At 49.2% G+C, this 13759-nt stretch overlaps 1 protein-coding gene across 8 annotated transcripts in view; it reads left to right on the top strand.

The window, feature by feature from the left end:
- Window positions 1-13496, top strand: part of TNRC6A (trinucleotide repeat containing adaptor 6A) — a 106320-nt gene extending 92824 nt beyond the window's left edge. For 6 of the 8 annotated variants that reach the window (XM_036280317.1, XM_036280314.1, XM_036280316.1 and 3 more), the window contains 7 exons: window positions 4252-4410; window positions 4947-5087; window positions 7096-7203; window positions 7963-8184; window positions 9577-9647; window positions 10363-10502; window positions 10883-13496. In XM_036280317.1, coding sequence (XP_036136210.1) covers window positions 4252-4410; window positions 4947-5087; window positions 7096-7203; window positions 7963-8184; window positions 9577-9647; window positions 10363-10502; window positions 10883-11258 — 1217 coding nt within the window. In that variant the 3' untranslated portion in view covers window positions 11259-13496. The remainder of the gene's footprint in view (window positions 1-4251; window positions 4411-4946; window positions 5088-7095; window positions 7204-7962; window positions 8185-9576; window positions 9648-10362; window positions 10503-10882) is intronic. The other 2 variants (XM_036280320.1, XM_036280318.1) reach the window with 1 other exon arrangement.
- The last annotated feature ends 263 nt before the right edge of the window (window positions 13497-13759 follow it).

Genomic DNA, 13759 nt, shown 5'->3' with positions numbered 1-13759 from the left:
CCCGCATCTTTAGACGCAGCTCAAAAGTCATTTCTAGGAAGCTTCCTCCAGGCTCCGTGCTCCTTCTGTATCTCTATCTTGTGTAAGTGTCCATGTAGGCCTCTTTCCTTCACAGGACACAGACTCCTGGAGAGAGGGCTCAGGCTGTGCTTACTCTGGGGCCCCACTGAGCACAGCGCAGCAGTCAGTGAGCATTTGCTGGGTGAGAGGACGAGTGAGTGGTAACGCAGAAAAGGAATCAGGCTTGGTGCCCTGGCCGGTTTGGCTCAGCGGTTAGAGCGTCAGCCTGCGGTCCATAGGAATCAGGCTTGGTGCGAGAGATAATTAATATTAGACTTGTTGAGTGTGATGTTTAGGGGGCTGGCTCAGTGTGGAAAAGACCAGTAAGAAATGAGAAGTAGAGGCCTAGTACGCAAAAGGAAAAATCTGGGCTAAAGTAAGATTTGGTGTTCATCAGAATATTGAGGTCATGGCCCAACAGAGGGAGCATGGAAAAAAGAACCAGAACAAAAGCCTAGAGCTGCTAGTAGTGAGGAAACCCGAGAAACAGTGGCTGGGGAGACAGGACAGTAGACCAGAAATGTGTCTGCCACACGGTTTTCTGTCCCTCAGGTTAAAATAAATTTTCTATGTCTGTTTTGCATATCTGAGCCTCAGCTTCTTTGTAAAACTGAAGTAATCTCTTTCTTTAACTGCTGTTGTAGGATTTGTGTATATCATCTACTTCTGACCTTTGAACAACATTGGGGTTGGGGCACTGATCCTCGTGCAGTCGAAAATTCTCCTTTGAGTTCCCCAAAACTTAACTACTAGGTTACTGTTGACTGGAAGCCTTACTGATAATACAATTAATTAATACATATTTTGTGTGTTACATGTATTATGTACCGCTTTCTTACATTAGAGTAGGCTAGAGAAAAGGAAATGTCATTAATACAATCGTAAGGAAGAGAAAATATATGTTACAGTATTTTTTTTTTTTTTTTTATCCTCACCTGAGGATATTTTTCCATTTTTTGTTCAGGTAGAGTGGGAGGGGGAGAGAGGAAGAGAGAGAGAAACATCGACATGAAGGGACACATCGAGTGGCTGCCACCCGCACGACCAACCAGGGCCGGGGACAAACTGCAGCCGAGGTACATGCCCTTAGCGGGAACCGAACCCGGGTCTCTCTGTACCGCAGGCCGACGCTCTAACCGCTGAGCCAAACCGGCCAGGGCTATTTTACAGTATTAATTGGGGAGGGTGGATCCCTATATAAGTGGATTCACACAGTTCAGACCCATGTTGCTTCAGGGTTTGCTGTTTTGTCCATGCTCAGTACACTTACCAGGGCAGCCTTCGTTCTTGTTACTGGCTTCACTGCTGTCTCAGGAGATGCCTGCCTCTGGCACAGCTGTGTCTCCAGTGCAAACACAGCTGTTTGCTTAAGCTAAACCTACTGCATAAGTTTTACATTTTGTTTTTCTGGTGTTCTTCCATTCAGTGATTAGTAGGATATAGTTGGATACTTTTTATATCAAGCCCATTTTCTTTTTTAATAAAATGAAGTTTTAATAAGTAGAAATTGTTTATTACTAAAAATGGAATATTTTTATCATCTCGGGTTCCTGTATAAGAGTTGATCAGTCCTGCCGGTTTGGCTCAGAGTGTCGGCCTGTGGTCCAGAGAGACCCGGGTTCAGTTCCCACTAAGGGCACGTGCCTCGGTTGCCCTGGTTGGGTCGTGCAGGAGGCAGTCACTTGATGTGTCCCTTTCACGTCAATGTTTCTCTTTCTCTCTTCCTTTCTCTCCTTCCCACTCTATCTGACCAGAAGATGGAAGAATGTTCTCAGGTGAGGATTAAAAAAAAAAAAAAGAGTTGATCACTTGAGCTCTGGCCGGTAGTTCAGTGGTTAGAGCATCAGCCCTTGGACCAAAGGGTTGCAAGTTTGGTTCCCAGTCAAGGGCACATACCTGGGTTGCAGGTTCAATATCTGGTCCTGGTCATTGTGCAGGAGGCAGTCAGTTGATGTGTCTTTCTCATATGGATGTTTCTCTTTCTCTCCCCTCCCTCCTTCCCTCCCTCCCTCCCACTCAATCTAAAAAAAATCAATGCAAAAAAAGCCCCAGGTGAGGATTAACCCAAAAAATGAATTAATCACTTGAAATTTGGCAACTGTGCTTTGTATTACTTACACCTACTGCTTTATTTATATCCTACTTCACTCTCAAGTGGCTTTAATTCTACTTACAAAGAAGAAACATGGTTCACTCAGATAAAAGCAGAGGGTGAGGAAGCCAGAGAAGAGGGGAGAGGGAATCATGGGATGACTGCATCAGGTCAGGTGCAGGACGGTGCCTGCTGGCGAGGGCATGAGGGCCTGTTGAGGTTGTGACCCGCCTCCAAGGAAACTTGTGTATCACCAGAAACTCGAGCTAGAACAGCCTTGAGTCCACGAACCCGAGCTTTTCCCACCTGTGTGAACTCGAGGCCCGGGTCCAGGTACTGGTCCTCCTTTTCTCCCTTGCTCCTCCTGTTGCCATCAGTTGTGCCTCCTTCAGGTGGTTGAAGCCGGAAACTCAGAGACTTCCTCCTTTCAATAAAGGTTTATTGAGATAATTTACATGTAATGCAGCTTTTTAAAAAGTGTATGATTCAGTGGACATTCTCAGAGTTACTTATCCATCACCACAATCAATTTTTGAACGTTTTCTTGACCCCAGAAGAGCCCTCAGATATCACTCCTCCCACTTTCCTTCTCTCCCAGTCGTACATAAAAGCTCATCTGGCTGTGTCCGGCAGCTTTGTCCATCCTGGATATTTTATGTAAGTGGCAGCAGGTACTGTCTGGTCTTTGTGACCAGCATTTTGGCTCAGCATAGTGTTTTCCTGGTCTGTTCATGTTGTAGCATGCAGAAGTACTTCATTCCTTTTTACTTCATTCAGCATTCATTGGCTGTTTAGGTCTAGAGATATTCTTGAATTCTTCTTTGCTCTCACCTCCATACCCAGCCCACCTGTGACTAGTGCCCTCTCCACCTCCCAGATGCCTGGCACATGCGTCCATTTTGCTTCACTGTCTCACCACCTGCTGATGTCTGCCTGCTCCCGTGCTCACCTGCCTCCCAGTTTTCACCCCACAGCACTGTGGTCTCAAAACAAAGCTGGTGGTATCACTTCTCCAAAAACCCTTCAATGTAAAAAGTCTTCCTTGCTGAGTTCTACAGAGTCCTATGTGAGGGTGTTTAGTCTGGTGCCTTCTGGGAAGAGGCCGGTCTGCAGCAGTGAGGCCTGGGGCAGGTCCAGTGTGCATACCCCCTGCGACCTTCATTCAGTTCCAGGTGTTTAGAACAAGACATGCCTGGTCATCCCTCTCTTCAGGATCAGGACGCCATCTTCTTCTTGTTCACAAAATAGTCTTTCAGTTCCTTAGACGTGTTGAGCTGTTTCTCTCCTCAGGTCCTTGGAGGCTGTACCTGCACCTAGAATCCCGCCTCAACCCTTTGCACAAGAGCTCGGCTCCTCCTTGCCTTATGCCCTGTCCCTTCCGTCACTGTCCATTTGCTCACCTTTTTGTTAGAGTATACTGTCATCAGAGCAAGGACCCCGTTCCTCTTGCTCAGTTCTCTGGTCCAGCATTTAGCACAGTGCCAGGCCTGTCCCAATGAGGAAGTGTTGTGTTTGCCACTTGTGTGAAGCATCAGTCACTCTAAGATGCACTCAGAGATGGGTATAGAGAATAAATCTCAACACGGATGATCATTTCTAAGTGTAAGCGGTGTTTTTATGGGATTTTGCACTCATTTTGGTAACCTATCTTTTGTACCAATGCTGTGTAGTCCCCCAGGTGTGGAGTATAGGGTAGAAATGTAAATGTCCTGATGGGAAAGATCTTCCCTGTGTCTTTACCCACATAAACATATCTTGGGGTCCCAGGCACTGCTTTTTGCCACTCGGGTTGTTCTCAACCATAGCTCTTTCTTCCCCCCAGTGCCCCTCATTCACCCCCAACATGAATCACCACAAAGGGTGCACTGTGCTTGTTCCCCGTGTAGGCCACGATACAACTGTCTTCATGATTTGGAAGTAATTTTGTACTTATTCTGACCACTTAACATCTTCCTTGAAGTGAAGTGACTGTATAATATCAGGTGTCCACTACGGAGAGGCCGGTGTGCAGGTCTCAGGAGCGAGCCGGCCTCTTTCTTCTGCGTCTTCACACAGCCACAGAGACAGTAAAAAGGGTCATGGTCATTTTTCTCCTTCAGGTGCTATTTCAAGTGGTTTCAGGCTGGAAGAGTCTCCGTTTGTTTCCTATGACTTCATGAACAGCAGTACTTCACCTGCCAGCCCTCCAGGTTCAGTAGGAGACGGCTGGCCACGTGCCAAATCGCCCAATGGCTCTAGCAGTGTTAATTGGCCACCAGGTAAGATGCCAGCAGCTTCTGACTTAGTGATGATTTAGCCCGGTTCTGTCTGATTGGACTGACTGTACTCAGGATAAGCAGGAATGCAGAGAGATGATGAAGTTGGGCATCAGGTCCGTCCTGTTACCTTTACGCTCTGAGCAGTGAAAGTGGGACTGGCATGAAGAATGATGTAAAAACCTTCATTTGTGTTCCTTCTTCACCTGTGCCAGGGAACCACCTTGACTACGTCTCAGTTGTGCTGCAGGTAGCAGAGACGCTCCCAAGGCCTGCATTGTCTACTCGAGTTGCTATGGCTTTGTAACTTGTAATAAAGAACTATGGGATGTTACTATATAAAATACGTAAACCCAGAGCATTGATTTCTGTTGTAAAAACTTGCAAGTTATTCATAAATAACAGTTTACATTATATTCCCTTTATTACTGAATCAAACCATTTGAATAAATATAAATATAGGAGTAAAGGTTTTACATATTTAATATGGATTTTAAAACAGTGATTAAGCCGAACTAATTTAAAGTCTTCATTTCCAGAATTTCGTCCTGGTGAACCATGGAAAGGTTATCCAAACATCGACCCAGAAACTGACCCTTACGTCACTCCTGGCAGTGTCATAAACAGTCTTTCAGTTAATACTGTGCGGGAAGCTGACCACCTCAGGGACAGGAACAGTGGTATGTAGGCGGGCACATTTTGTTTCTGGACAGCATGGTTTGAGAATGCCTCAAAGGCCCTGGCCTGCGTTGTCCAGTGGTTAGAGCACCTGTGCTCTGAAGGGTCGTAGGTTCGATTCCTGGTCAGGGGCATGTACCTGGGTTGCAGGTTCAATCCCCAGCCCTGGTGGGGGCATGTGTGGAAGGCAACCAATTGATGTCTCTCACTCTTCCCCCTCTATCTCCCCACCCCCCCACCCCCCCAAAGATCAATGGGAAAAAAATATCCTCGGGTGAGGATTAAAGAAAAGAATGGCTCAAAGTAGGTGTGAGACCTTCAGCAGCAAAGGTCACTTCAGCACTTCACCGCACCCAACACCCAGGACACTGTGACAGAGTAGGCTGGTCCCTCCTCCCCTAGGCAGCCCCTAGTCACTGTACATGGTGAGGATTTATCATCACTTGATATGCTAAACACCCATATTGGCTTAAGTTGACAAAGTTAACAAAGGACCAACAAATACTTGTTTTTCAGTAACTATATTACTGCAGGTGTTGCCTACTTAGTAATATTGTGGTTATTAAGAAATGGGTGCTTTTTGTAAAGGATGTTTTGTTGTTATTTGTTTATATACTCTGGATATTAAAAGGATTTTCATCTGGAGAAGAAATTGGCTTTCTGTGTCTCAGAGTGAAAATAATACCAGTTTGAAGGGTCCCATAGTCTAGATGAACTTTTTAATGGGCATCAAATAAAACCATTCTCCAGCATCCGTGTGACTGTGTCACTGTGGCATTGGCAGGTGTTCCACGTGTGCCCTGGGGAAAGGAGGGTGGGTGAGGGAGAGTCTTCTCTGTTATAACATCTGTCCTTCCATCTCTCCCCTTAAACAGTGTATAACAGAGAATGTGCACCAGTCTGCATCTTACATTAACTGTGTAACTGGTGAGCATGTGTTTGCCATGTCACAGTGGTAAGAAAGAGTTGTCATTAGTCTAGCACAGCTGGATTTAGCAAACAGCTTTGTAGAAGTAATTCAAGCCATTACTTTAACAGGAGAAAGGTGTTGAGGGTCAGAGCCTCACAGATGTTCTCATGTCCTGGTAGTACATGAAAGACTGGTGCTCGCAGAAATGAGCACTTCTTGTCTGGGGACAGTTCTGACAGGAGAGGAATTTAGGTTTGATACTAAGAGAAACAAATCACTGAAGGTTTTGAGTGGAAGAATCGACATTTGAGGTGAGTATTCTGGTGAACAGGTGGGTTGGAGTGGGAGAACAGTTAGGAGCTGTTGGGGAGTGACCAGATAGTGGTCAGGTCTGGAGCTGAAATAGAGAAAACAGGGACATGGTGGGTTTTGGAGATGGAATGTGAGGCAAGGTGAAGGAGGTCAGGCCTGGCTAGGCGCAGTGCCTGGGCAGGCTGCAGCGGGATGTCCTCGGGGTCTACAGGAGCTGGAGCAGTAAGAATTAGCCCTCCTTTTGGAGCCGAGCGCTGCGGGTAGAGCCAAGGCTGCCTGGGGCGGTGCCCACTCACCGACGGTGGTGGGGAAACGAGTGTGGGGGAAGGGCCTCTGAGCCGTGGAGAGAGCATGAGCCAGCTCTCCGCGTGCTATGGACAGGAACGAAGGTGCCATCTCGGGCACCTCTGTGATCCTAAGTGAACTGTTTTCTTTCTTGTGGCATGCTGTGAAGTTGCAGTTTTTTTGTTCGTTTGTGTTTTTAAATCCTCACCCAAGGCTATTTTTTCATATATCTTCAGATAGAGTGTGAGGGGAGGAGAGAGAGAGAAACATCGACTGGCTGCCTCCTGCATGACCCTGACCAGGGCCAAGGACCGAACCACAACCAAGGTGCGTGCCCTTGATCGGAATCGAACCTCCGACTCTTTGGTCCATGGGCTGACACTGTAACCACTGAGCCAAACCAGCCAGGGTTGAAGTTGCAGTTTTACTGGACACTTTTGTTTGTTTTCAAATGCCAGGTCCCTTGCTCTGGGGATGACTAATTGGACTCTTTTCCCACATAGGGTCATCTTCATCCTTGAACACCACGCTGCCTTCAACTAGTGCCTGGTCATCCATTCGTGCCTCCAACTACAACGTTCCCCTCAGCAGTACAGCACAAAGCACTTCAGGTGGGCCCGGGGCTGGGCGTTGGGGTGAACCCTCTTCCTTATGTCCTGGGGTGGTCGGCTTCTCGAGAGCTGCCGCCACCCCACTGCTGGGCGCATGCTGGGCGCCTGCTCACCACGCACCTCGCTTCTGAGGCAGCGCCTGCGAGGGGAGGAGCTTTTGCCCACTGTTTTTATTTTATTTTAAAGCCAGAGAGGCCTAAGTTTGAATCCTGGCTCTGCTCTGGATCCACAAGCACGTGGCTTACCCCCTGACCCTCCACACATGTGTCAGTTAGAGGAGGTGCCAGGTGCCCTTGGCACAGAGAGGTGCACCTGGTGACGCCTGCTGCGACCACTCCGCGAGATGGGGCTGCCTTCTCTCCACGAGTGAACCACAAGCTCTAACATCTGCTCAGTGGCGCGCGTGGTGGTCCTGAGTGACGGCGGCCGCTGCTGCGGAGCGGTTGGGAGCCGTGTGTGGCCTTCTGGTCCCTGTTAAGGCGCACTGTTGTGCACTGCACTGGGAACCGGCTCGGGGCCCTGCCCTGCGTGGCCGGCCGGTGGTCTGAGGGCTTGGAGGTGGAGGAGACTTCCACACTGGCTTTCTGCTTTCTTGGGCTGTTTGGTTTGGTTTAGGAGTTTTTCATAGAGTTTTACTTTGTTTGATTTGGTTTCAGTGAGAGAGTGGGTATTGTCATTATTTAAATTTTCTCTTTTTTAAAAGCATCATCTCTCTCTCTCTCCCTCTTACCCTCCACTTTTTTTCTCCCCTTCGAGTAGCCAGAAATAGTGATTCCAAATTGACGTGGTCTCCGGGTTCAGTCACAAACACCTCTCTGGCCCATGAGCTGTGGAAGGTCCCTTTGCCACCTAAAAACATCACTGCTCCGTCCCGCCCACCTCCGGGGCTCACTGGTCAGAAGCCACCCTTGTCTACGTGGGATAATTCTCCCCTTCGTGTAGGTGGAGGATGGGGAAATTCTGACGCCAGGTATACCCCAGGTAAGAAAGGGTGCTGGGCACTGAGGGCGCCGCAGGCTGATGCAACAGACCCACGCAGTGCCCTCTGTGAAGGTGCTAGAACCTGAACAACCACTGCCCCTGCGGGTCTGAGGCTTCACTTGACATTTTGCCCGTTTGCCTGAGAACACGTAGCTAAAGACACACAGCGGCAGTCAGTGGTGAGTGGATGGGACGGGGCTCCTTTCTTTGAGAAGTTCCTCTTAGAATAGTGACCTGCTCACGGCAGGATTCTGGGCCCCACAGCACACGGGGCGGGGGCAGTTCGGGGGCAGGGCCGGGAAAGCTGGCGCAGCCCCTCGGGCCTGAGGAGTGGGGCCTGTTTGGGTGAAAGCCTGGCCTAGACGTGGGTGATCACAAACGAACTGTTCACACCGGCCGTGCGGAGTGCGGGTGCTGCTCGCCAGGGGCCGGCGGCTCTCCTGCCCCCCTGTGAGTGACCAGCACGGGCTTGCCGCCGCCTCCAGCACCCTCGGCCCAGGTTGACCCCGCGCTGTCTGCCAGTTCTCCCAGCAGAGATGTCTTGCTTCATTGAGCCCTGCACCCAAATGTACCAAACTTTGACATCTCCAGGCTGAAAATGGTGACATCTCATTAATAATTTCTGATCTTTAAACAGCTGATTGGCTGAAACAAAATTTAGTGTTTTAAGCTACTCTATTCAAATTACTTTAATGGGTGTTATGTGGAAGTCGTTCCTTCAGGCCACGGACATCTGGGTGCCTGCTCAGTGACTGGTCGTGTAGTGTGAGGGACATGATAGAAGGGGCCTGAGAGCCTCCACCCTAAGGAGGGGTGAGCTGAGTGGGACCAGGAAGCCTGGAAGAGGAAACCAAGTCAAGCAGAGGGCACAGCATATGCCAGGGCTCAGAGACCTGGAGACACGCTAGGCTCCCTGTGGACTCAGAAGGGGTTTCAGCGCAGGGTGGCTGAGCCGTGTCATGGAGCTGCCTTCTTCAGCTGCACTGCAGTGTCTGCGAGGTGCCTTGAGACCGTTGTAAGGCTGGCTCAACCACATCTTAAAGGTCTGCTGCTAGGAGAGAATGGGAAGGCAGGGCCAGCTCCTGCGATGTCCAGAGCAAACTAGGGTGTCTGCACAATGGTCTGCGCCTCCTCCCTGGAGCCTGCCCTGGGCGCCGCGCCCGTGCAGCTGTCGACACCTGCCAGCCGCACGCCGAGGCCTTCCCCCAGATGGCACTGTTCTGAGACAGCTTTAGCTTTATAAGTGAGAAGACCCCAAAGGGGACCTTTCTTTCTGGCTCCCCAGCCAGGAGCCCCGCCTTCCGCACACCTGTAATCCGACTGGCTGTGCTTGTCGTGAGTCCTTCAGGCCGTAGGCTCAGGAACTGACTGTCCTCTTTCCTCCTTGTTCAGGGTCCAGCTGGGGTGAGAGCAGCTCAGGGAGAATAACAAATTGGCTTGTTCTAAAAAACCTTACACCTCAGGTAAGAGCACCCGGCATCCTTGTTTATACGGGTACCCTAGGTGGCATGGGAGAGAAGGGCTCCAGGCTTGTTTAAGTGGAGGTAAGAGCTGCCCAGGCTGCTGACTGGCACTAAGTAGGAGTCAGGGCAGAGGAGATGGAGAGCATGGCCTTTGATCCCTGCGCAGGCAGTGGTCTGGTCCAGCCATCACCCTGTGAAGTGTGTGGGAGCTGACCCAATACAGGTTCCCTGGTCTCAGTCCACACAGTGGTTCAGGGGATGTGGGCCTGGATGGGCTCTGCATTCTCACCAGGGCACTCAGATGGGCTTGAGGCAGGTGCTCCAGTTAGAACATCTCAGTCCCTGGCCCTCCCCCTCCTCTGGAGGCTGGGTGTTAAGAGCCCACCCCTCCCCCCCCAGGGAGCAGTGCCTTGGTGGATCCTGTCCTCAGGGCAGGGAAGAGAGAAGACTTGAAGCCACAGCAGGGCAATGGCTAACTAAGGAATTGGGGATCTGGGGAGTGTCCAGGAGTCTAGAGGCCACAGAGGTATGGCTCTGGGACCAGTGGAGGTGGGGAGGGGGGCACTGTACCTTGTCACAGCGGTGAGTCCCAGTGAAAAGTGGCACCAGGAGTGAAGAATCTTGGGCAAGAGAGAGGATGAGAGTCCCATCCTGGGACGGCCTCCCTGGGTGGTCCTTAAGACAGCGCATCTATAGCCTCTCCTCTGTTTCCTAGATTGATGGCTCAACTCTGCGCACCCTGTGCATGCAGCACGGCCCCCTGATAACATTCCACCTGAACCTCCCACATGGAAACGCTTTGGTCCGTTACAGTTCAAAGGAAGAGGTAGTGAAGGCACAGAAGTCTCTGCACATGTAAGTTGGCCTTTCTGTGCACCACCTGGCGGTGCCCTGCTTGGGGTCCTTGGGTGTGAGAGCACCCCCGCCGGCAGCATGGTCCGTGCAGGGCACTTGCTCACAGCTGCGGCCCTATCTGGGTCCCGTGGTTGGTACTCAGAAGAGTGTTCTGAAAAAGAAGCATCGCCCTGGTCCCATGGCCCTAGAAAATCCCTTCAATTGCCCAGCGGGGACAGAAAGACTAATTGCAGGCACAGCTGCCCTGTGGGGTGTTACGAAGGCAGGTGCCCACATGGGGGGTGCTTGGTACTTTGTGTCCTAGACATTGTGTTGTCTCTATGTTGAATCAGGTGTCCCCTCAGGGTGCTGAGCCCTCACCGTGCCGTTTCTCTCCTCAGGTGTGTATTGGGGAACACTACTATTCTCGCTGAGTTTGCCAGTGAAGAGGAGATCAGTCGTTTCTTTGCACAAAGTCAGTCTCTGACCCCTTCCCCCGGCTGGCAGTCCCTCGGGTCCAGCCAGAGCCGGCTGGGCTCCCTCGACTGCTCCCACTCGTTCTCCAGCCGGACTGATCTCAATCACTGGAATGGTGCTGGGCTGGCGGGAACTAACTGTGGAGACCTTCATGGCACTTCCCTCTGGGGGACTCCGCACTATTCCACAAGCCTGTGGGGTCCTCCAAGCAGCAGTGACCCCCGAGGAATGAGCAGCCCATCCCCCATTAATGCTTTTCTTTCTGTTGACCACCTGGGTGGGGGTGGAGAGTCCATGTGACAGGTAGAGGTAGACTCGTGACCATGACCTCAAGATTCGAAGGAAAGGGGCACTAAGTTGAGCTCGCTGCCTGCAGCCGGGGCCACCTGTGGGAACAGCTCTTCTCTGCACATTTTCCACTTTGTTTTCCCCGAAACATATCAGTTTGAATACTTGAATCATGCAGGCCAATATATAATGTGAAGGTGTCTCGTCCCACTCCCACTGGCGCCGTGCGTGCTGACCGCGTAGTGAGCTCACTTGTGCGTATTCATCATGTTTAGCCTTTGGGTTCTTTTCTTTTTCTTTTTTTCTTCCTATTCCCCCACCCCACTCCCTTTTGTTATTGCAAAACCATTATTTGGGCTGATGATGTATGAGCTTTTACCTTTGCACTGAATGATGTTCTCTCCGTCTGATCGGCAGTGGGGGGGCAGCTGTTCCGGTGTGATGTTTACTCAAGGACGTTGTAAGGTGTGTGCTTCTCCACGATGCCTTGATGTCCGCCTACCTTACTGTGGTGTCATGGGGTTTGAGATCGCGTTATGATGCTGACTTAGGACGATAAATGAAAGTATTGCACCATTTCTTCATGTTATAAAACTAAAGAATTTCGCTCTGCAGTTTGAAAAACTGTGGCCACAGCTGTGACTTGCAGCCCACCTGCCACCCAGGACGGGCCCGCACTTTGAATAGGCTTTTCCATTTTCTTTTGAAGGCTCCCACGTTGAACCTTCTTGTTTACAGATTTTTTTGTTTGTTTTTTGAGAAAAAAATGTTTACTCTTCCATCATTTAAAAAAAAATTAAAAGACAAAAAAAAAATGGAGGATGACTTAAAAAATGCTTTCTATCTCTGGGAAAAGGAGCAGCATTTGGCCATGTTCTTTTGTTTTTCTATTCCTGTCCTAAATCAAAGAGCATGGTTCTCAGGAAAACCAGTTCCCCAGTTAAAAAAAATCCTTGTAGTTTCTTATAGGAAAAGAGGAAACCCCAAGTTCTAGCACTGATACTATGTATTGCTCTGTTAAAGAATTTTCTCTGCCAAAAAAGAAAAACAAAAAACAAAAAAATGCTTCAAGCTGGAGTTCGACGTTCTGCTTTCAGACGCTGTCTTTTTATTAGTGAGTGATGATGGTTTGCTAATAATCAGTAGGTAATAATTTTTGTAATCCCATCAAGTGGCTCTCTGTTTCTGCTGTCGTGACTGTGTTAATGTTTAACTGTTGTACCTTAAAGCTGAAATCAGTAACTATGCATCCTGTAAGCAAGGTATTGGGCTTACAGAATCGTTCATTGTATAAAGAAAATTTTAAATGTTGTTGCGAACTAACGAGTTACACCATTTTTACAGTTTCTTTCTCTCCTCCCCCCTTTTTTGCCCACAAATGGTATTATAATGCTTGCTTAGTCGAAGGAGAGACTAAACAAGGGTAAAAATTTTAACAGAGAATTTGCCATCATTTCATTGCCTTGATTCTAACTGTTTGTGTCCTACGATGCAAAAGAAGTCAGTGGCTTTTAACTGTTTACAAATAGAATGTGATTGTAAAATGTACAGTTTGGTTGTGTTTAATTATGAAATTTCTTTAGGTATAATAAACCATGACTTTTTGGCTGCTCAACATTAATTGTCTCTTTTTTGTGAATTTATTTGTACGCTCTTTTTATAATGAAAGTTTTCAAGTTGCCATGTATGAGGGTTCTCATAGTGCAACTGATTAAAAATCTAAGCAAATATTGGAACATTTTATCTGAACTTATCCACAATCTTGCCCTGAAACAATGTGAGAACAATGGGAAACTGTAGCTTGCTCCCTCCGGCCCTCCGAGCACCTGTGGGATCTTGTTGCTCAGAGCTCCTGTGACTTCATCTTCCTACCGTTTGTGCCCGTCTCAGGCCTCAGCGAGACCATCCAGGACATGCAGCCTGCTGCCCTGGCGGTGCCCTGGCGCTGAGCCCATGCCTCTGTCGCAGAGCAGGAGGTGCCACGCCCAGACTGGCCTTCTCCTCTGCAGGAGCTCCGGGTGTGACCCCCAGGTCTCGCTCCCCCGGCCAGGTGTAAGCTGGTGTTCAGTCGTTCGATGTGTATTGACTTCCATACTGGTTTTTCCAAAAACCAAAGGTAGCTTTGAAAAACCACGTCTGGAGATGTTTGGAACGTTGAGCTGATTGACCTTTTGGGGCTTTGAGAAGTATATAATTGACTTCATAACTGCGTTAATTGTATTGTTCAAGTGTTTGGGAGTTTTTTGCGCTTGTTATGTGGAAATAAAGTGTTTGGTTTAAAAAATTAACAAGTGGTTGATTTTTCTTGATCCTCAAATAATACAACTCTGTTCCCTAAGCCACTGTGTTTCTCCGAAATCGACCTTAATCTTTCCCAACTGCCCCTGCCTTGGTCCAGGCTATTAGTCTGACTGACAGTTCCCTGCTTAATGGCTCCCGGCCACTGACAGCCAGCAGGAGAGGGTCCCAGTGGCCACGTGGCTCCTCCCCCGGCCGTGCTCTGGGCTCTGGCC

This window comes from Molossus molossus, unplaced genomic scaffold, assembly GCF_014108415.1.
Source record: "Molossus molossus isolate mMolMol1 unplaced genomic scaffold, mMolMol1.p scaffold_m16_p_3, whole genome shotgun sequence".
Taxonomy (NCBI): Eukaryota; Metazoa; Chordata; class Mammalia; order Chiroptera; family Molossidae; genus Molossus; species Molossus molossus.
Note: the sequence above shows the minus strand (reverse complement) of the source record. Positions and strands in the feature narration are given on the sequence as shown.